General features: G+C 37.4%; 1 protein-coding gene and 3 long non-coding RNA genes across 4 annotated transcripts; 1 reads left to right on the top strand and 3 right to left on the bottom strand.

Moving 5' to 3' along the window:
* The first annotated feature begins 5,685 nt into the window (after window positions 1-5,685).
* LOC135082674 (uncharacterized) lies at window positions 5,686-9,025 on the top strand. Its single transcript, XM_063977463.1, has 3 exons — window positions 5,686-6,154; window positions 6,482-6,619; window positions 7,751-9,025. The coding sequence occupies exons 1-3, from the start codon at window positions 5,924-5,926 to the stop codon at window positions 8,900-8,902; spliced, it is 1,521 nt and encodes a 506-aa protein (XP_063833533.1). The 5' UTR covers window positions 5,686-5,923; the 3' UTR covers window positions 8,903-9,025.
* Window positions 6,835-9,998, bottom strand: LOC135082675 (uncharacterized). The gene is made up of 2 exons (XR_010259438.1): window positions 9,033-9,998; window positions 6,835-7,715 (listed from the first exon to the last, which is right to left on the bottom strand). It is a non-coding gene; the product is annotated as an uncharacterized LOC135082675 (long non-coding RNA).
* A 4,528-nt stretch (window positions 9,999-14,526) lies between these two features.
* Window positions 14,527-19,366, bottom strand: LOC135082676 (uncharacterized). Its single transcript, XR_010259439.1, has 3 exons — window positions 16,658-19,366; window positions 16,247-16,559; window positions 14,527-15,407 (listed from the first exon to the last, which is right to left on the bottom strand). It is a non-coding gene; the product is annotated as an uncharacterized LOC135082676 (long non-coding RNA).
* Window positions 19,367-19,826: 460 nt separating this feature from the next.
* LOC135082598 (uncharacterized) lies at window positions 19,827-21,483 on the bottom strand. The gene is made up of 3 exons (XR_010259416.1): window positions 21,155-21,483; window positions 20,531-20,699; window positions 19,827-20,242 (listed from the first exon to the last, which is right to left on the bottom strand). It is a non-coding gene; the product is annotated as an uncharacterized LOC135082598 (long non-coding RNA).
* Between the last annotated feature and the right edge of the window lie 239 nt (window positions 21,484-21,722).

Below are 21,722 nucleotides of genomic sequence, written 5' to 3'. Positions count from 1 at the left end.
GTTGCAGATTTGATTAGTACAAAATGTCTGAACACGTTGATCCTTTCAAAAGCAAACCATCTGGGTCAAAATATAGAAAACGAAAAGCAGAAAAAGAAAAGGAATTTGAAAAAACAAAAAAGTTTATGAATATAGGCAAATATATTATCACAACAAAAAATCAAGACCTTAATGTGGCATCTACATCTGAAATACAAGCGAATGCATCGGTAGTGGAGTCTCTGTCTGACAAGTCAGATCAGTTAGCTGTTGAAGAGATTGTGGACGAAGTTTCCCGAAGTGAGGAGACAAGTTGTGTTACAATTACAGATGCTGCTCAGGATGACACTATTGGTGATGTACAGTCGCAGAATGAAAAGGTTCGTCACCTTAGTGTCGGTTTTCGCTTGCATTAGGTACTGTAAGAGTCAAACCTGCCAACATAACAGTGCAAAAAACAGTGCTGCTAACATTTAAATAAATATGACGTTTGCAAACGAATAAGGTTTTGCTTGTTTATTTTTCTATTCCATCAGTGCAATGCAATGATGACATCACCAATTGACAATAGTTTTTTTTTATTTAATAGAAATAATAATGGCAGGTTGAACCAACAAGAAGGTTTTAGTATATCAATCATAATAATCTTCTTGACAAGATAAATGGTCAAACAACGTTGATCTGAATAATTTTGAACTTTACTGACGAACAGTTAAAGATTATTTTCTCTAACTCGAGATTATTCTGTAACATAGTTTCAAAAGGTAATATGTGCTCGCGATTCGTTGAAGGAATCAATTTGAAAACTGACGAACCTTTTCATTCCGTGACTGTACAACAAATACAAATTCTAGATGACGTTAGTTCTCTTGTTCCAAATATATCGGATCCAGCCACTTGGCCACTCACTCGAAATAGCAAAATTATTGATCATATAATAACTAATGGCCCAGTGCAAACTCACATTGATAATTATCCAAAGAATGATACAGGGCGACATTTCTCAAATTCTCATTTTACCAAAAAACTTGCAAACAATGAAATAATTCAGCGTCGTTGGTTAATATACTCAGTTTCTAAAAATCGAGTTTACTGTTTTTGTTGCCGGCTATTTGATAGCAGCTCAACGTCGAATTTAGTATCTGAAGGATATAACGACTGGAAACACTTATCAGAAATGTTAAAAGTTCATGAAAGTAGCACTTTTCATAAGAAGTTTTACCTCTCATGGATTGAGGCTGAACTAAGATTAAAAACGGGAAAAACAATAGATTGTCAAGAGCAACATTTGATTAGAAAGGAAACTACAAGGTGGAATAATATTTTGTCTAGATTAATGCATATTACACTGTATTTAGCTGAAAACAATATGGCGTTTAGAGGTACTTCCGACAAACTATATACGCCAAATAATGGAAAGTTCTTGGGTTTAGTACAACTACTAGCCAAATTTGATCCAGTTATGAAGGAGCACTTGCGATTAGCTGTAAAGGGTGATTTTTCTGACCACTACTGCGGAAAAGACATTCAAAATGAATTAATAGAGCTGATGGGTGAAAAAGTGAAGTCAGAAATCATATCACGTGCAAAGAAATCGAAATATTATTCTATTATAGCTGACTGTACTCCGGACATTAGTCATATAGAACAGCTTTCACTGACAATACGATTTGTTGATTTATCATCAGATGTCGATAAAATATCAGTAAAAGAGCATTTCATAGAATTTATACCTGTTAATGAGTCGACTGGTGAAAGGCTGACTGAAGTTATTATTGATATTTTAAATAAATACGGACTGGAATTGAACGATTGTAGAGGTCAGGGCTATGACAACGGAGCAAATATGAAAGGAAAAAATATTGGAGTTCAAAGGAGAATTCTGGACATAAATCCTTTAGCTGTATATGTACCGTGTGGCTGTCATAGCTACAATCTCGTACTATGCGATGCCGCTAAGTCATCTGTAAAATCTGTCACTTTGTTTGGAGTACTTCAGAGGTTGTTTACGTTGTTTTCAGCTTCTGTTCATCAATGGAAAATTCTGACCGATCACTTGGGATTGTACACTATAAAAAAACTCAGTGACACGCGTTGGGAAGCAAGAATTGGCAGTGTTAAAGCAGTCCGTTATCAAATTAGCGCCGTCCATGACGCTTTAATCACTTTGGCTATTGAAACTCAGAAAACTGATGTTCAAGTCTCTCATGAGGCTACTACTCTAGCCGAACAGCTAAAAGATTTCGGCTTCATAGTTTCATTAGTTGTCTGGTATGACATACTTTTTCAAATTAATGTCGTTAGTAAATCTCTACAATCAACAGACATGGATCTCGGTAAATGCACAGACATGTTGAAAAAATGCTGCAATTTCTTGGAAGAATATAGAAATACAGGCTTTAAAAGCGCCATTTCAACTGCGAAGGAATTGGCTGAAGAGTTAGAAATAGAACCTGTGTTTAGAGCGACAACAAGAATTCGACGTGTTAAGCGCCAAGCTGGTGAAACTGCCCAAGATGAGCCTATAACTTCTCCAGAAAAAAAATTTGAGGTTGAATTTTTCAACTGTCTTTTGGACACGACGTTAACTTCACTCAACGAAAGATTTGAACAGTTATGTGAGTACTCGGAATCTTGGTCTTTTTTGTACAATTTAAAACAGATTCCAGAAAAACACGACCTTATCAAACTCTGTAGTGATCTTCAATTGAAATTAAATGTAAATTCCAAATCAGATATAGATGGATGTATGTTGTGCGATGAACTCGTAAGTCTGAAATCGTTTTTGCCTGATCAGAAAGTGGTTACTCCTGTTTTTGTTTTAAATTTTATCAAAGACCGCAACTTACAAGAACTACACTCGCGAGCAAAAGTATGGAATCACTCACATGAAGTTGTTTCCACGCGATCTTGTGTACTAACGCATTTGTTAGTAACAAAAAAAGTAGCACCATTTTAAAGATTAAACTTTTAACTTTAAATTGATACCAAATTCATTTAAATCACACCAGTATTCAAAAAGATATCCCGGCTGATGTGAAGAAGTAAGGAAAAAGACATGTATCAACTGTTTGATACGTCGCGAGTTGCGGCCTATTTACCCCCTATAAATGCACGTGTTTTCGGATTTTTGCGTTCACACGTTGATCCATACACATCTCGGCTTCTTTTGACACTTTACTTGGGATTCTACACCTACAGAAGCAGCACAAATCGTTGCACTGTTGCAAGAAGGGCTCAGCCAGCGGGCTGTCGCACGTCAGCTCCACATAAGCCAGTCCTGGGTTTCGAAAGTTTTAAGACGCTTTTGGGAGACTGGTGGCTTTATCCCGAGACCAAGTTCTGAACAGCGCCGGTGCACATCGCAGAGCGATGACCGTTTTTTCATGTCAACCTCTCTATGAAATCGTCATTTGACTGGTATCGACGTCCAGCAAGAGCTCAGAAATGTTCGTAGGATAGCTGTTAGCGAGTGGACAGTTCGTCTAAGATATGAGCAATAAAATTTGACTCCAAAAAGGCCTACCACAGGCTGGAAACTGACGGCAGGTCACCGACAAGCACCCTTTCAATTAGCTCGCACTCGGAAGGCGAGTAATGGAGGCGAGTTTTGTTTTCCGATGAATGCATACTGTTTTTTCAGTGCAGCAGTCGAAGAGGTCGGGTCTATAGACGGCCTGGGCAGCGATTTGTGCAGTGCTGGTTCGCTAAAACATTTGCTTATGGGGGTGGCTTGCTCGACTTCCCATCGAGATGTGTAGGAGCAAATTGAAAGCGTGCTTATCGGTGACCTGCCGTCAGTTTCAAGCCTGTGGCAGGCCTTTTTGGAGTCAAATTCTATTGTTTATATCTTAGACGAACTGTCCACTTGCTAACAGCTATCCTACGAACATTTCTGAGCTCTTGCTGGACGTCGATACCAGTCAAATGACGATTTCGTAGAGAAGTTGACATGAAAAAACGGTTTTCCCTCTGCGATGTGCACCGGCAATGTTCAGAACTTGGTCTCGGGATAAAGCCACCAGTCTCCCGAAAGCGTCTTAAAACTTTCGAAACCCAGGACTGGCTTATGTGGAGCTGATGTGCGACAGCCCGCTGGCTGAGCCCTTCTTGCAATAGTGCAACGATTTGTGCTGCTTCTGAAGGTGTAAAATCCCAGGTAAAGTATCAAAAGAAGCGGAGATGTGTATGGATCAACGTGTGAAAGCAAAAATCCGAAAACACTTGCTTTTATGGGGGGTAAATAGGCCGCAACTCGCGACGTATCAAACAGTTGATACATGTCTTTTTCCTTACTTCTTCACATTAGGCGGGATATCTTTTTAAATACTGGTGTGATTGAAATGAATTTGGTATCTATTTAAAGTTAAAAGTTTAATCTTTATAATGGTGCTACTTTTTTTGTTACTAACAAATTGGTTAGTACACAAGATCGCGTGGAAACAACTTCATGTAAGTGATTCCATACTTTTGCTCGCAAGTGTATATCCAAATGTTTGGATAGCATTACGAATATTATTAACTATTCCCGTAACGGTTGCTAGTGGAGAGAGGAGTTTTTCTAAGCTCAAGCTGATAAAAACCTATCTGCGATCGAAAATATCTCAATCTAGATTGACAAACTTGGCAACTTTGTCAATCGAAAATGAAATTGCTGAAAACATCGACTTTGATAACTTAATAAAAGAGTTCGCCGATAGAAAGGCTAGAAAAGTAAAATTTTATTAGTTTTTTTAATAAATGTTTATTTCTTTTCATAAATGGTTATTTCATTATTATCCTTCGCCTTTTTTCGTATGGGTTTGAATTGCAGTTAGGGGGCGCCGTAGAAATCTCGCCCAGGGCGCTGGTAGTACTAAAACCGGCACTGCTCAAACCTTTGTCGTTTAAGGAGGCACCCAAGCATTCTGTTTATCACTATATAGAAACTACAGGTCCACCTGTATTTTGCAAACCTAGACCATTACCGCCGAATCGTTATGAATTAGCTAGAGAAGAATTCGAGAATATGTTAGAAGCAGGTATATGTAAACCCTCAAAATCGGCATGGGCCAGTCCCTTACATTTAGTTACCAAAAAAGATGGTCAAGTTCGCCCTTGTGGTGACTATAGAGCTTTGAATGCCATTACTAAGCCTGATAGGTATCCTATCCCGAGAGTTCAAGATTTTACATATTTACTTAATGGAAAAACAATCTTTTCTAAAATCGATATAAAAAAAGCATACCACAATATTTTAATTAATCCGGACGATGTACCCAAAACAGCCATTACGACACCGTTCTCGGACTTTACGAATTTGAACGCATGACCTTTGGTTTGAGAAACGCTTCCCAAACGTTCCAACGTTTTATGACTATAACAACGTTTTTTAACTCAGTATTATCAGGTTTAGACTTCGTGTACTGTTACTGCATATTTACTTACATATTTTGATTTTGGCTGCATTAGAAGCGGGTGAAATACCGAGGATGAGGAAGATATTGGAGATGAGAATGAAATAGAATATTACCCAAGCGCTCAAGAATTTTGAGGATGAAGATAGGAGAAGTTTAGACGAATTAGAAGAAGAAGAAGACAGTCATGATCCACCTTTGGTCGAGGAAGAATCTGATCCGCCGGTGATAATTGTAAGGGTTTTACACGTGTCGAGTGCACAAAGTGTAATGTGGCTCTATGCCACACTAAAATCAGGAACTGCTTAAGGGCTTATTACACTACGCGGTATTCAGACAGTCTTACTAAGATTTAGCATAATGTAATAAGAGTTAGCAAGTTAGCCTGTCTAATTAGACCGACCGAATGGGTTCGACCATGCTTACTTGCTTGCTTGCTGAATACCGCGTAGTGTAATAAGACTTAGCACGCTTAGACCGTTCAGTCAGCGCGCGGCAGCCGCTGAGCAAAGTCGCTCGTATGTTTGTTTGCTGTGGCCGCGTGCACCATGGCTTGTTCGAAAGAGAAAGAAGTGCTTTTTAATGTACTCGATTTGTACCGAGACATGCCATATTTATGGCAGAAAAGTCATAAAGATTATTCTAATCAACCACTACGTACTGAAGGATTCCGGGTGTTGTTGGAAATTTGTAAAAACTTTGATGAAAAAGCTACAGTCAAAACAATAAAAAAGAAGTTGATGAATATGCGCACCAATTACAATAAAGAATTGGCTAAGGTATGTACCTACTTAATTCCTTTGTTATGTCTTTTGTTCGTCCCAATAAATACGTAGGTACCTCCATATACCTACGACAAAGCGCACCTGCGGGGCTATTACACTATTTTGCCGAAATGAAATTTGACCGTTATTTCAAAAACTTTGACGTACATTGCCTAATTCGATTTTCTTTGTATGGCGTCATCTGTCAAACGATTTCGATTCACGCAATGTACATCGACTGTGTGTCCTGTCAAAATAGTGTAATAACCCCCTTTATAACTTTTGATTTGAATTGAACTGGGCCTAAATCGTTTCAAGCTTCGAAATGCGGTGTTTTTACAGGTAAATGCTTCCAAACAAACTGGTGCAGGGACAGATGACGCGTATGTACCAACTTTATGGTATTACGACGCCTTAAACTTTCTTGGGTCAAGGAGTAAACCGTGTCGCATAACACCAGAGAGTATCGAAGATGAGGAGGTAAATTGTATTCAATTCATTATACCAACTTCGAAATCACGAATAAAAAACAGGTTTCATAGAAATATTCAAAATTCAAGACCAATCACCCGATATGTATGGAACAGCTGTTTTTTTTCGTGATTTCGAAGTTGGATGGTAAAAGTTGTTCGTAGGTACATAAGTGCAGTACATTGACCCCTTTCATTTTTTAGGATATTATGAAACAACCTGTATTTTATTTTTTACTAAGCATTATTTAATCAGATAAAATGGTAGGTACAACAAATATTATGGTGGTACAACATCAATCATTCGGTCTTGGAAACTAACACGTCCAACAGAATTGAAATAGTCCATGAATTTATTGCGAACAATGTTGCCATCTTCATTACGCTGCCTATTTGATGAACGCTGTAATGAAACTAAGGGTGCAGAGGTTTGTCTCCAATCTCCTTCGCGAAACGTACCCAGTCTTATATTTTCTGAGTCAATATTAGAATGAGATATATAAGTTGGTACTCGTTTCCTCAGAAAGTTATGCAGAGCGCAACATGCCAACACTACAGCATCCACATTGTCCAGATCTAGATCAAGTGGTCTACGCAGTATTCTGAAACGGGAACTTAATATGCCAAAGGCATTTTCAACCACTCTTCTGGCTCGCGATAATCGATAATTAAAAATCCTTTGTGAACGATTAATATTTTTAAAAGGAAACGGTTTCATTAAATTTTTATTTAATGCGAATGCACTATCCCCCAGAAACACGTATGGTACAATTTCGTTTGTGCCTGGTAGTGGAGATGGAGATGGCAAATTTAAAGAATTGTTCATCATTTTCTTATAAAATTTTGTACATTTTAAAATTGCTCCATCTGCAACGGATCCATTGGTGCCTGTGTGTATGTATATACATGAATTCGTAGTTAGCGTTTACAACAGCAAACAGCACTATACTGAAGAATCCCTTATAATTATAGAACAAAGAGCCACTTCCGGGGGATTTTTCGATGGCGATATGCTTCCCATCACATGATCCAATACAGTGACTGAAATTCCATTTTGTTTCGAATTCCTCAGCAATTTCTGTCCATTCTGTCTCATTTTCAGGTATCTGGAACAAAAAAAATAATTTGATTGTATTTTTAGGGCTCAAACTCATCTGACGAAGACATTTCAAGCCAGCAAATTCAAGGATCAATTCCTTCAACGTCTAGAGGACATAGCGTTAAAAAAAAGAAAGAAACACTTCTACAAAAACAAGAAAAAATTATCAAATCTGCTGAAGTAATGTTATCAAATAAAGAAGAAGAAGACTGGGAAGTATTTGGAAAGTCTGTAGGCTTGCAGTTAAAGGATATAAATGGAACACAACTGATATTTACTCAAAAAATTATATCCGATGTAATTTTTAATGCTAAACTTGGACGACTTTCTGAAGATTCTTGTCTACTCGTCACGCCATCGGAAATAAGACATACATTGAACAGATACAACTATCAGATACCCTTCATCCAATCACCAGCATCAAGTTATTCATCCCCGTCACCATACAACCGACAGTCCCCTAAGTTGCCTCACAAACGTCCATCATCACGCAATTATTTATCACCCACACCGAGTCCTCCATCGTCATCTACTACACAGTATCATCCGCCTCATCCAATTCAGTTTCCACAACAAGCATTCCAGTCGTCACAACAAGCAATCCAATCGCCACAACAGACAATTCAGTTACCAAAACACACAATCCAGTCGTCACAACACATAATTCAATCACCACAACCAGCAATCCAGTCACCACAACATTCATTTCCCTCGAGAATCACTGTCAACAATCCTGACGATTTTTCAGAATACATTGGAAATGAATCAGTGTCTACTATTTCCCCTAAGTTGCCACACAAACGTCCATCATCACGCAATTATTCATCACCCACACCGAGTCCTCCATCATCATCTACTACACAGTATCATCCGCCTCATCCAATTCAGTTTCCACAACCATTCCAGTCTTCACAGCAAGCAATCCAATCGCCACAACAAACAATTCAGTTACCACAACACACAATCCAGTCGTCACAACACACAATCCAGTCGTCACAACACATAATTCAATCACCACAACCAGCAATCCAGTCACCACAACATTCATTTCCCTCGAGAATCACTGTCAACAATCCTGAAGATTTTTTAGAATACATTGAAAATGAATCAGGGTCAACTGTTTCCCCGTCTATAGTAGAAGGGAGTGCCAATGTAATGAAAGATTTTTTGATTTTCAAGCCGAAAAAAGAATAATTTTCTGTTTAATTTACTGATTGTTTTTGTTATTGATTTGATTTGAAAAATAAATGTTAAATTGAACTTTGAATTTTGATTTGAAAAATAAATGTTAAATTGAAAAATAATATACAGTGGTTTTACTCACCTTGATCAAATGTTTTAAGCATTTGTAGATAGCCCGGCATGTTTCTGGTATAATTGACGATAAAAGAGGTTGCGATATCAAAGAGCTGAACCTTAGGTCTTGATAGGAGTTGCCCGTTGCCAGGAATCTTAAAGTAACTACCAATCTTTGTTTAGCACTGACACTTTGTCTAAGAATCGTATCTTCTTTTTGAATATACGGAGTAACTAATTTCAAAAGACATTCAAACTCGGCAACTCCTACTCTAAGGTAGTTTCTTAAGTCACATGGTTCCAGAACACTCAGTATTTGCATATTTGATAATTTTTCTCGTAAAAGTAAATACTCTTTCACCCATATTTTTCTTTTCTTTTTTGTATTTAAATTAATAGATGCGGCAAGAGCTATGGCGATTTTCTGGTGCTTTGAAAGTTTTCCCATCGCGCGACAACCGTCACCGACTACGTACGCCTTGCAAATGAGTTAGCATGCGATATTCAGCACAGTGTAATAGCGAGCTTGTCTAGTTAGATTTTAAGACAGTCTTAGTAAGACCGCGTAGTGTAATAAGCACTTTAGGTGAATTTCATGGTTTGTAATTCATAATTACAAAAAACCTAATATATCATAACTTACTTTATATGCAGCTGTAGTAGGCTGGAACGCGCACTGTAGCCATTTGGCAACATACAGTTTTTTTAGATTTAATATATGAAATAATTATCAAATATTTTTTCATTATTTTTCCCTTAATATATGGCCCCAAATACACACGTAGTACTTTTTTCGTGTAACATTAAAAAGTCGCGCTAAAGGAAATGCTTTTATAATTTTAATCATCTATTACTATTTCTACTAGTGTAAATATTTGGTTATTATAGGAAATATTGCGTCAACTAATTGGTCAATCTGCGCATTTAAAATAAAAGACAAATCTACAAAAACTTCAGTAAATTTTCAAAAGATAAAGGAGTGGAAGAACATTTCAAATAAGTAAGTTAAGAATAATGTTTTGATACAATGATAGGTAGTATGAATTTTTAAAAAAACATTAACTTATTATTTTATTTTAGATTCAATGAAATAACTGGCAAGTTAAGGTCATGTGCAGAAATTAAATTAGCTTGGAAGAGGATGAAATTGTCTGCCAAATTAAATTTATCTTCGCACAGAAGGGAACAAACTAAAACCGGAGGTGGTCCAAAACCATCATCACCCTCTCCAGAGGACTTAGCAATAATGGCTATTGCTCCTCACTACTTCGTCATTGAATTAAACGACTATGATAGTGATGCAAATATTATCATCAAGATCAAAAATACTCTGATCTTGATGATAATATCATGCAAAAAACAAAACATGTAATTTTGATGATTTAGATTCCAGTTACCAAACCTACTGCTACCGCAACTACTGCAGAGATATTAATTGACACTCAATCTGGTTCTGGTATTGAAAGGAATGAAAACAGCATAATATTCATAAATGAGTATAATTCAGAACACACCATTGAAGAGGTTCAAGGTACAAAAATATGAATTAACTACAGGGTATTAATAAAATTGATAATCTTAATTTTGCTAAATGTTTTTAACTTTTTGAATTAATTTCAGTTAATAAACCTAAAAAACTTGCTCAGAAGACAGAAATTGATATTACTAATGACAACATGACAACATTTTTTGTAATACCTAGGTATTTATTATACATTTTTTTACTTAACTTACAGATATGATGGAATGCGCCAGTCTATTGTAGACAGCAATGTACATTTTAAAGAAAGACACTTGAAAATGATTGAAGTTGAACATGAATATAATATTAAAATAGAAAAGATGAAAATAAAAAAAACTTTAATTGGAAATAGAAAAAAACTGTGTATTTACACTGATTAACATCGATTACAATACTCCTTAACTGTGCGAAACCCCTACGACCGCCCTTCTTAGAGCGCGGTACCACTGTGCGCGGACGCTTTACGCCGAAAGGCATGGGCGCGATGTCCACATTCGCACCATACTTGGCGCAATTCAGCGCTTCAAGGAAAGCGGCAGACTGGCAGCTTCCGCCCACATCCCGAAGCGGGGAGGCCTCGACTCCCAGCGCGCTTCGAGGATGAAGTGTTAAACTTCGTCCACCAGCATCCATTAGCGAGCACCGCAGACGCAGCCCGTATGTTTAGCGTAAGACGATACGTGTGGCGGCTTCTACGCAGCGAAGGGCTCCATCCTTACCATTTCACGCGGGTGCAGTTGTTACCGCTGGACTTCGCGCCAAGGATGGAGTTCTGCCGCCGGCTGCTTCGAAACGCCACAAACAATATTATGTGGACGGACGAGTGCACGTTCGCGCGTGAGGGACTATTTAACATGCATAATGCACATTATTGGTGCGAGAACAACCCGCGCGTAATTCGACCGGACCACTTCCAACACAGATTTAAAATAGTCTAAATGTGTGGGGAGGTGTGTTGAACGGTCACTTGCTGGGACCCGTTTTTTTGGAACGCCTAAATGCGGACACATACCTGCAGTTTCTTCAGCGTGACCTTCCTGAGCTGCTGCTAGACGTGCCTGTCTGGAGCCGCCATTATCTGTACTTCCAGCAAGACGGTGCTCTCGCACACTTCAGTCTGCGTGTTCGCACCTATTTAAACGAGGCGTTTCAGGGACGGTGGATCGGTCGCGGTAGCGTTATTCGCTGGCCCTAATGGCTAGATAAAAGACCACACAGCTCGACAACAAAGGAAAATAAGAAAATGTTAGAGAGAAAATTTTAAGAAGTATTAAGTTGTGTTGTGACTTGCGATACTTTTTAGGGTTCCGCACCCAAAGGGTAAGCGGGACCAAACCCTTAACTCTGTAAGTTACAGTTTCTTCAAAAAATGTTTAAGGCAACTTTAACATCAAAGTTAAAATACTTAGCAAAGATACCTGCAATCTATGTGATAAATTCCGAATTGAATTACTAAATGCTGAAAAAAGGGAGATGACGTCAATTCTATAAAATAAACAAACAACAATCATCTTCAGCAGGCCGAAAGAGCAGGAACTCAATTAAAAATAGATATGGATTTAGCTAAAAATCAAGATGACGTCGAATGCATTGCGTTTGATATGCAAAAGACACTGCCATTACCCCGGATTCAGACAAATATATTTTTTTATAAAAGACAGATCTGGCTATACAACTTGGGTGTCCACAGTTCTAAAAACAGCCAAAGTTACTTTTATACATGGATCGGGTCAGGCTGGACGTGGCGCACAGGAAGTAGGATCATCTCTTCTGAAACACATTAATAATAATGTCTCTGATACTATAAAACAGTGTTTTTCAACCTGTGGGTGGGTCGCGACCCACTGGGGGGTCGCGAGAGGTCGTAAAAACGACTTCAGTTTTTTTCTCTTATATCCGTGGTCCCAGCGGCAATCTGTAGGGAACTACAATAATACACAGTAAAGGCATATCTTTTGGATTCTAGCTTTCTAATAATGTAACGATGCATGTAAATTGATATGTTGTTGGTAAATCTTCAACAATAAATAAATAAATAAATAAATAAATCCACTCCTGTGTCCGTTTGTACTGTAATGTTATACAACTGTTGTATGGATTGAAGTATTCGGTCGCTACAAACATCTTTTAAACATTATAAAATGCATGAAAAAAAAAAAGCGAACAGTCGGGGGGTCAACAAAAATTTTTGAAAGACTGAAGGTGGTCTTCCACCAAATGTGGAATGGACCGACACTTCAGTAGTTCAGTCTGTCTTTGTGTCACAGGTCGAGAGTAAGGCATTATTGGACGAAAGGGATCCTGAAATGCGAGTATTGCGAAAAATCATCTCGAGAAATCGATTTATGGCTATTACGCGATACTAGCATTTCGTGGATAATGAAAACGTGCAGAATGTATAGGCTTATGAAAAAAAAATTGGCAAAATCGTACCTATTCTCAAACATTGCAACAAAAAATTTGGGGAACTGTATGTTCCGAACAAACACCTTAGCCTGGATGAGTCACTGCTTCTCTGGAGGGGTCGCCTTAGCTGGGTACAGTGTATCCGCACTAAGGCGGCCCGGTTCGGGATAAAGTCCTACGAACTGTGTGAAGCAGTGACTGGATACCAGTTAAGGTGTTTGATATATGCAGGCAAAAACTCCTCCATGTCCGAAGAATCCATCCATGGGTTCCAGAACTGCACAGCGAAGGTAGTTCTGGAACTCATGGATGGGTATTTGGACGTAGGGCATACGCTGGTCATGGATTCTGAAAAGAAGGCGCACTGATGTCATCGGGACCATGAACCGTCGCCGGGTGCATGTTCCCGATGTCATCAAAAATGTCAATGAAAAGCGGATGACGAGGAGCCAGCAGGTGGCTCGGCATTGCGGTGACATCAGTTTGATCGCCTGGAAAGACGTCAAACTGGTCACCGCAATATCGACCTACCACTCGGACGAACAGGTGCCTGCGGCCCCTGCTGAGATGAATATCATAGCTTACCACAATTGTAATTTTTTAAATATTTATTTCTTGAACAGAGTTGAAACGTATCTTAACCCTTTCAGGACGACCTAACACGATCGTGCACGCTATTTCAAATAATTCCCGCGCCTTTTCTAATCAACTTTTCGGGCCCAAGACGCTCGGGCCAACGATCGTGCAATGTTTATGAATTAAACAGCAAATGTGGAATGGACCGACACAACATTCTCGAGAAATGTATCGGTATTTTGCCATGCTTATCTGGATGTCAATGTGTAAAGGCCCCAGTACACAATGGCCCATGCGTGCCCACTACAGGCCATCGCCATTGTGTACAGGGGGTAATGGTATATGATGGCGGACAATTGTCCATCGTGGCGCGCAATCGGGGAGTTGTCGGTTTTTTTGGGCACACTTCAAAGGAATCGTGGCGTAGCGTGGCCTGTGGTGTTTACACAATCGGCCATTGTTTAGTTCGTCACCGGCCGCTGACCGGGATAGTACACTTTTGTGTTGCGTGCTATTGGCGTGGCGTGCGATCGTCCAAAATGTCAACAGCGTGGAGCAATGAAGAAACTTTCAAGTTTATTGATTTATATCAATCTGAGCCCGCAATTTGGGACTCAAATAATGCACTGCACAAGGAGAAAAACAAGGTATGTTTATACTAATTTTATTTTGATAGATCCTACATTATCCCTGATGAAAATAGACGATAAAAGAGCCTCATCTGAAAATAATAAATGTAGTATTGTGGTGTTTTCAGGTGAATGATGCATGGAATCGCATTGCAGACTCCCTGCAAATTCCTGTTTCGGAACTTAAAAAAAAAGAAAGAGACATTGATGTCCGCATTTCGGATGCATTTCAAGAAAAAACAAGATTCGATCCGATCTGGTATGGGAGAAGATGAAATTTACAAGCCAATTTGGATTTTTTATGATGCCATGGAGGCATTTTTAAAAGGCAAATACACTGCTAAAAGTGTAATTTCAACAGATGAGCAAAGGGTAAGTAAAACAATTAATTAGTTTCAAAATTTTTTATTAATAAGTAACTAAGTATTTACTCATTTTGATTTCCACAAATTATAAACTAATTAAATTATGCATCATAGGCCCTACCATTGCATAGTCTTCTTTGATGGATGTAATTCATAAAATTTGATCTTATTTGCGTAGCATTAATAGGAGCCCGACGAGGTACAGATTGTAATGGTAATAGATTTTCTTCATGGTTTACTCTCATACCTACATGGATTAATTCACCATTCCTATCATAGCTGTCAGTACTGCCTGGTGGAGTATAAATATTGCGAGATGATTTGCTCTTTCTTAAAAAATTGTGTAGTAATAAACAGCTGTGGGTTATAATAAAAGTTTTAACGACATCTAATGGAATAGGTCTTTTAAATACTCTAAAAACTGACGATAATATCCCGAAAGTATTCTCTACGACCGCACGAGAACGTGATAGTTGTTGATTGAACATTCTTTCTGGGGTACCCAACTGATGATGTCCAGGAAAGGGCTTCATAATATGAGTACTAAGAGCAAAAGCGCCATCACCCAGAAAAACATAAGGCATATTAGTATTACTTCCAGGAAGTGAGCAACTAGGTGGTAAATTAAGGGTCCCATCGCATATTTTTTTCCACAAATTGCTTTGATTTAAAACACCTCCATCACTAATTCTCCCTTGGCTTCCTATGTCAGCAAACAAAAAACAGTAATCACTATCTACTAGGGCTAATAAAACGATGCTGAAACTTCCTTTGTAATTAAAGTATTCAGATCCGGTATGAGCTGGTGCTAATATGGTAATATGCTTCCCATCTATCGCGCCAAGACAATGTGGAAAGCTGAATCCTTCCGTTTTGGTCAGCCATTCTTCAGGACTTGTGGGAATCTGAAAAAATAAATATATTTTTTTCAGGCAGTCATTGGAGAACAGACAGAAGAAGAAACGGAAAATCCAAGTGATGCTAGAAACAACACAGAACCAAAGGACATGAATATAAAGATACCTGTACAGAGGAGACGTTCAGTTAAGCCACCTGAGTTAGAAAAAGCAGATAAGGAAATGTCAAAGGCTTTTAATACGTTAAACCAGGCTATTCTCAATAAAGACCAACAAAATAAAAAAGAGGACGACTGCGACTTGTATGGGAGGCTTCTTGCTAGCAAACTCAGAAAATATTCAGACAATGAGAGACAAGAAATAATGTACGAAATTGATGGATTACTATTAAAACGCCGTCGCAATTGTAGTCCTCAGTACGTGTCTTCACCTTCTCAAATCATTATAAGTAAACGTCCGTCTTCTTCAGCCACCAGCTATTCTTGTCCATCACCCGTCGTCATCTTGGATCAATCGCCCCTCATCGTCTTCAAATCATTATATTACTTCTCCTATACAAAGCCCATCACCTATTCCACCTGCGCAAACTCCATCCCCTTTTCCACTTACTGAACTCCCTAATGCCTCATACACACAAGAAGTAGTTTATCAATCCCCCAACATAATCCATACACCTGTCCCTACGATCCATATACCTGAGGGATCCATGCAAACAATTTGTAACGAATTGTATTCTCAGACACAGAGTCAGTCTCAAAACATTTTGGCTGATGCTTATGCAAAAGCTTTGAATGACGATTGTTAAAATAACCAATTAAAAAAATGTAATAGGGCAATAATTATTGATTAAAAAATTTAAAGTATATACAAATGTTTTACTAACTCACCTTAATCATGTCCTTTAGCACTTGGTTCAGAGCCAAACATACTTCAGGAATAATTCTAGATATGAGTGTACTTGATATTTTAAAATGGTAGTGCAGGCTCCTATAACTGTCTCCAGTCGCAAGAAATCGCAATGTCAATGCCAATCTTATTTTTGGAGGTATTGCTTCTCGCCAATATGTATCCTTTTTTGCAATAATTGGCGATATTTTTTGCAATATATACTCGAAATCACTAGATGACATACGAACAAAGTTATCGAATTCCCCTGATGGTTCTGCAACAAGGTCGCTTAACAGATTGTCCATGAATTGCCTGAAAATGGTAAAAAAAAAATCTTAGTCATGTTCTTTACGTTAACATTCTAAATATTAATATCATAACCTAAGTACCACATTAAAAAATCTACGTACCTTGTCCTGTTTCGATGAATGGTCAGCATCCACCATCGCCTTTTTCGCCATTTCTTTTTAATAACTTTGTGACGGTACACACTTCTGTAATACTTGTAAACAGTATACAAATAAATAGCTGCAGCCGTAATTACTTCGACGTCCATCGCAAGTGGTTTGCCAGGCAGCAATGAGCCATGCGCCATTGTGTGAACACCAAGTGATCGTGGCCTACCATTGTGCATTGCAAAGCGTGGCCCATCACAGGCCATTGTGTACTGGGGGCTTAACAGGTCGAGAGTCTCAACAGCGCCCATCTTATGAGAAGATTTTTTTTAATTCTTCCGATTCTCAACCATTGCAACAGAAAATTTAGTAAATATCTTATTTACCGCTATAAAAGTTTGTTATAAAATCCCGCGTTAAAAGTCTTAACACCACAAAGGGTTTATACAAATAAGAAGAGGATTTGGCTATTTGGCTGAAACGAACAAATCATTAAAACGTCAAATAATTAAAAACAAAAGTTTAAAGAATAAAAAGGTAATTGATTTATCAAAACATACTTTTAAGAGCGAATCCAGTAAATTACTAACCAACTTACAACTGAGATCAAAACAAAAACAATTTACGCAAGAGGAAAATAAATTCTGCATGTCTTTATAATATAAGGTCGCCCGCTGCTTACAAATTTATGGTTAAATCAGGCATAGTTTTATACTATACAACGATGGTTACAAGAAACCAATTGCTTGCCATTGCCAGGACTAAACAATTAAATAAGGTGAAGGTGACAAAGTGCGCCTACTGAGCAAGTGCGCCTACCACAAATATCTCGAAAACTACCGACTGGATACTAGTAGTGACACCTTACATCGATGCTACAAACTAAATTATAGTTCTTGGTGATAGTCACAGATGGCTCTAGTCATGTGAGTTTGAGACACGCGCTATTTTATTTTCACTGTCATTCAAAGTGTTTAGGAGAGATGACCATGTGGTGATCATCGTCCTAAATCTCAAGAAATTGAGTGTTTACCAACATACGAGTGAGGTAAGTGCACAATTTAAATATTTTGCTTTAAGATTCTGACTTTATACAGGGTGTTAGGTAAATGGGTATATGAGCCGACACTAGCCCATGTTAACATGGGCATATAAATGGTATGGTGAAGTCAGAAATTTGATATCATCATTTTAATTTTTTTCATTTTCATACAAAATAAATTTCATAAAATCTGATTTGTATGAAAATTAAAATCATTTAAACATGAGACAGAAAAAAAGATGGCAAAATGTTTGCATATAATGGAAAGGAATGGCTTCGGCCTGACTCGTACAGAATTTCTAGAGGTTGTTAAGGATTATGTCAAACAGAACGATCTAAAAACACCTTTCAATGATGATACTCCCGGCAAAGATTGGTTTTTAAGCTTTAAAAAGCGTTATGAGCTGTCAATTAAAAAACCGCAGGCTGTAGAGGTTGCTCGTAAGAAAGCCGCAGACCCATTTATTATCCAAGAATTTTATGATATGCTAGAAAGAGTGATTGACGAACTCGTTAGGGCTCGAGTACCGAAAAAAAAAGTGTCAAGGAAACATTATGTGCAAAAATACAGACAGGACTGGGAAAAAGATGAACTGTATAAAGAATGGATAGCACCAGTTCCGGCTAATGTTTATAAAGCTGCATGTAAGTTGTGTGACGTCAAACTGTCGTGTGAATTGACTAGGGGAGACCTAGGAGAGTTGTGACAGAGGTGAGTTGTGACAAGGACGATTTCTCCTTACTTAATATAGTTAGGAAGCTGGAAAAAACGCTTGTTTGTCGCTTTTAAGACGCTCTTCTTGACTAAGTACCTGCGGGCGGTGCTAGAGGCACGGTTACGTAAATATGAAGTATGTGTATATCATGTTTTAGTATATGTGCACTGTTGTATTATTTTTTCTCAAGTTGCATGGTTAGTCAGGTCTCAAAATGTAGCACTGATATTTTGTGTGCGCATCGTGTTTAGAAAATAAAAAATATTATTCGAACCAAGTCGTCATTTTAAACACCTAGGAGAGTTGTGACAGCCTGTCACAACTCTCCTAGCTTACTTAATTTTTCTGATGGGCCATTTCCACGATGTTTTTAGATGTTTTTTTTTGTGTGTTAGTAGGTTCATAATTTGTGTAATTGCCTGCTGCTACTTTTTTGATTCTGAATGCCTAATAACTATACATACATGAATGCCATATAGAGGAACTGCTTGCTGGAGTCGAAATATAGAACCTGGCTTATGAAGTGATGAGGTTAAAAAGGGTTAAAGTTTAAGATATGCTGCGACCTCTTACAATCTAAACTTGTCAAGATATATTAAGAAGAAAGAGGCATATCAAGTAGTACCCAGAAGGCGAAGCTCCGTCTATGGATTATACCACCGCGACTATTTTATTTTTACAGAAAAAGAAGAAAATAAAAGTGACTATAATTAGCTAAAAAATATTATTGAAAAAATCCAGTGTTGTGGGAGAAAAATAAAAGCTGGAGAAATGTGGCTCAATCTGTGTAACGACATCCTATAACTATTTGATTTATAATAATAATAATAATAATAAATACTCTTTATTGTACACCACATAAAAAGAAATAGAAAGAAAAGGAACACATAAGGTACAATTAGGCGGTCTTATCGCTATGAAGCGATCTCTTCCAGACAACCTATAGAGAGGACAGTTACTTAAAACAAATGAATGATTTAATTGTTACTAAAGGATGATTAAAGTACTTTTTTGCCAAAAAATCATATTTGATTGAGTATTATGGTATTTTTATATCTAATAGATGAAATACAGTTTGTCTATAAAGTCGTGACATAAAATGAGGGCGCTTTTTTTCTTCATGTAGCAACCCTATACAATTTGACCAAATGAGTTTGATACTAGGGCAATTTAGTTAAGGGTAGATTTTTCTATCCTTAGATATCTTTTGACTGATGAATAAACTTGTCATTTTGACATATTTTCCACACTGAAACTGTCTATGTGCCAATCTTATTCTTCAGTTAAAAGTTATCCGACGATTGAAAAATCAGCCCTTAACCAATTTAGACGACGATATTTTGTTTTTGTTTTTATACAGTAGGTACCTATGCTTATGAGAGGTTTTACCAAGCATTTTTGTTGAATCAGCATAATAAAAAACGCATTATACATAGTTAATAAGGACGTTTATTAATCACTTTCATCATCGGATTCCAAATTTTCGATGTTAAGAAAAGTTTCGTTGCCACTTTCATAAGCAGCGCTGTCATCATTCACATCATCATCTTCGCTGCTGTTATTATCGCCTAAGCAAAATAACCAATTGTCTTGGTACAGGTCCATAAATATAATGGAAGGCTCATGAAGATTTGGTATTAGTTTTTCTTTAATCCACTTCGTGAAGTTATGCGCATTCATTTCTGAATGGTAGTCTTCCAAATTATTTCTGCCAGTGAATATGAGGAGGCAGTTTGGCACAAACCCCTTTTCGCTTCCAGCATGGACTATGATGTAACGCTTTCCTTTGAAAATGTCTTTTGTGATGCCTTTGATGTTTAGAGATTGCGAACATTTTGTGACCTGGTGAAAAAATAAATAGATTCTTGTTAGTGAAAATTTTATAAAATTATACATCTATACTCATATTATTAAGAAGAAAGATTTCATTGTTGGTTTGTTTGGATGGGGGTTTGAGGGTGTATAAGAGGGAGGGGGAAGGTGCAATTAAAATTATTTCATCATTACAATCTAAAAAAAACTGCTTTACATAGGCTATAATATTATATTATAGGTTACCTTGTATGAAGAATGAATATAGCTCACATCAAACAAAAAACATGCAAAAGATGAAAAATGTTATTTACCTACCTCTTTTTGTACCGTGTAAAAAATTATATTTTTTGGCGCAGAGCACAAATATTAAAATTATCCATTTCTTTCTTTGGTCGGCCTTGCCTGTGTTTCCCAGGAGTTCTAAATTTTCCATTATTCTGAAAACCTTCATTGACTATGCGCTTAACCGTACTCTCTGATTTTCCTGAAAAAAAAAAGTTCAAAGTTTAAAGGGATGGAAAGAATAACTACAATACCTAACTAATATTATTTATTGTTAAAGATTTACCAAAAAGATATCATTTCACATGCATTTAAATAATAAGAGCTAAATCATAATCATAAAAAAATATTTCAACAAATTATTATTTTTGTAGACGGACAACTTGATGTGAAAGTGATGTCATACAGTTATCAATGGCCAAAGCGAACGGGTAATATAGATATGAAGCAATTAATTCAAATTCAAAATTCGTAGAAAACTTGACTGAATTAATATATCAAAAGAAATGGTCGTACTACAATATTACGTACTTACAATGAAAATTTAACCTAAAAATGTCCTATGTAAACAATGCCTGTTTTGGTCACCAAATCGCAAAATGCAGTAAATTTGTTACTTTAGGTAGATTATAAACAAGCAGTAATACGATTACGTACCCGTCAAAGATGCTGTTCGCCCATAAAAAACATCAAAATCCCACAAAATTTGACCAGCTTGGTACTCCGCGGAACATTGCTGGAAAACTTTAAAAATCACTTTCCGCGTGGCACTCCAATTTACTTTACTCATTGTTTATACTTTTCTTCGTAGCTGAGTAATAATTTACAGGAGATTAGTCAAACAATAAAAACCACAAAATGAAAATCGTTCCACAACTTGTTCTCGATGACAGCTGATGTACATATGTTTGGTGATCTTTGGTGTTGCCAGACACATGAATAATGTTAGTTCCTCAAACATTCATGTCACGACTTTATAGACAGACTGTACAATGCTGTCACAACTCACCTCGGTACCTGTCACAACTTACCTCGGTGCTAGGAGAGTTGTGACAGAGGGAGTTGTCTTAGATTTTGTTGATTTTCTCAGAAACCCTAACACTTTAGTTGAATTTGGTTATTGTTTTGAAAACAGAAGGAACGGCGCTACATTAATTTGTATGATTCATAGCTGTGGAATGATTTTTGAGCGAGATATGGCCCCTAAAGTAAAAATTGTCACAAC

The sequence above is a fragment of the Ostrinia nubilalis genome, chromosome 22 (assembly GCF_963855985.1).
Source record: "Ostrinia nubilalis chromosome 22, ilOstNubi1.1, whole genome shotgun sequence".
NCBI classification, from domain to species: Eukaryota; Metazoa; Arthropoda; class Insecta; order Lepidoptera; family Crambidae; genus Ostrinia; species Ostrinia nubilalis.
This window is presented reverse-complemented; position numbering and strand designations above follow the sequence as displayed.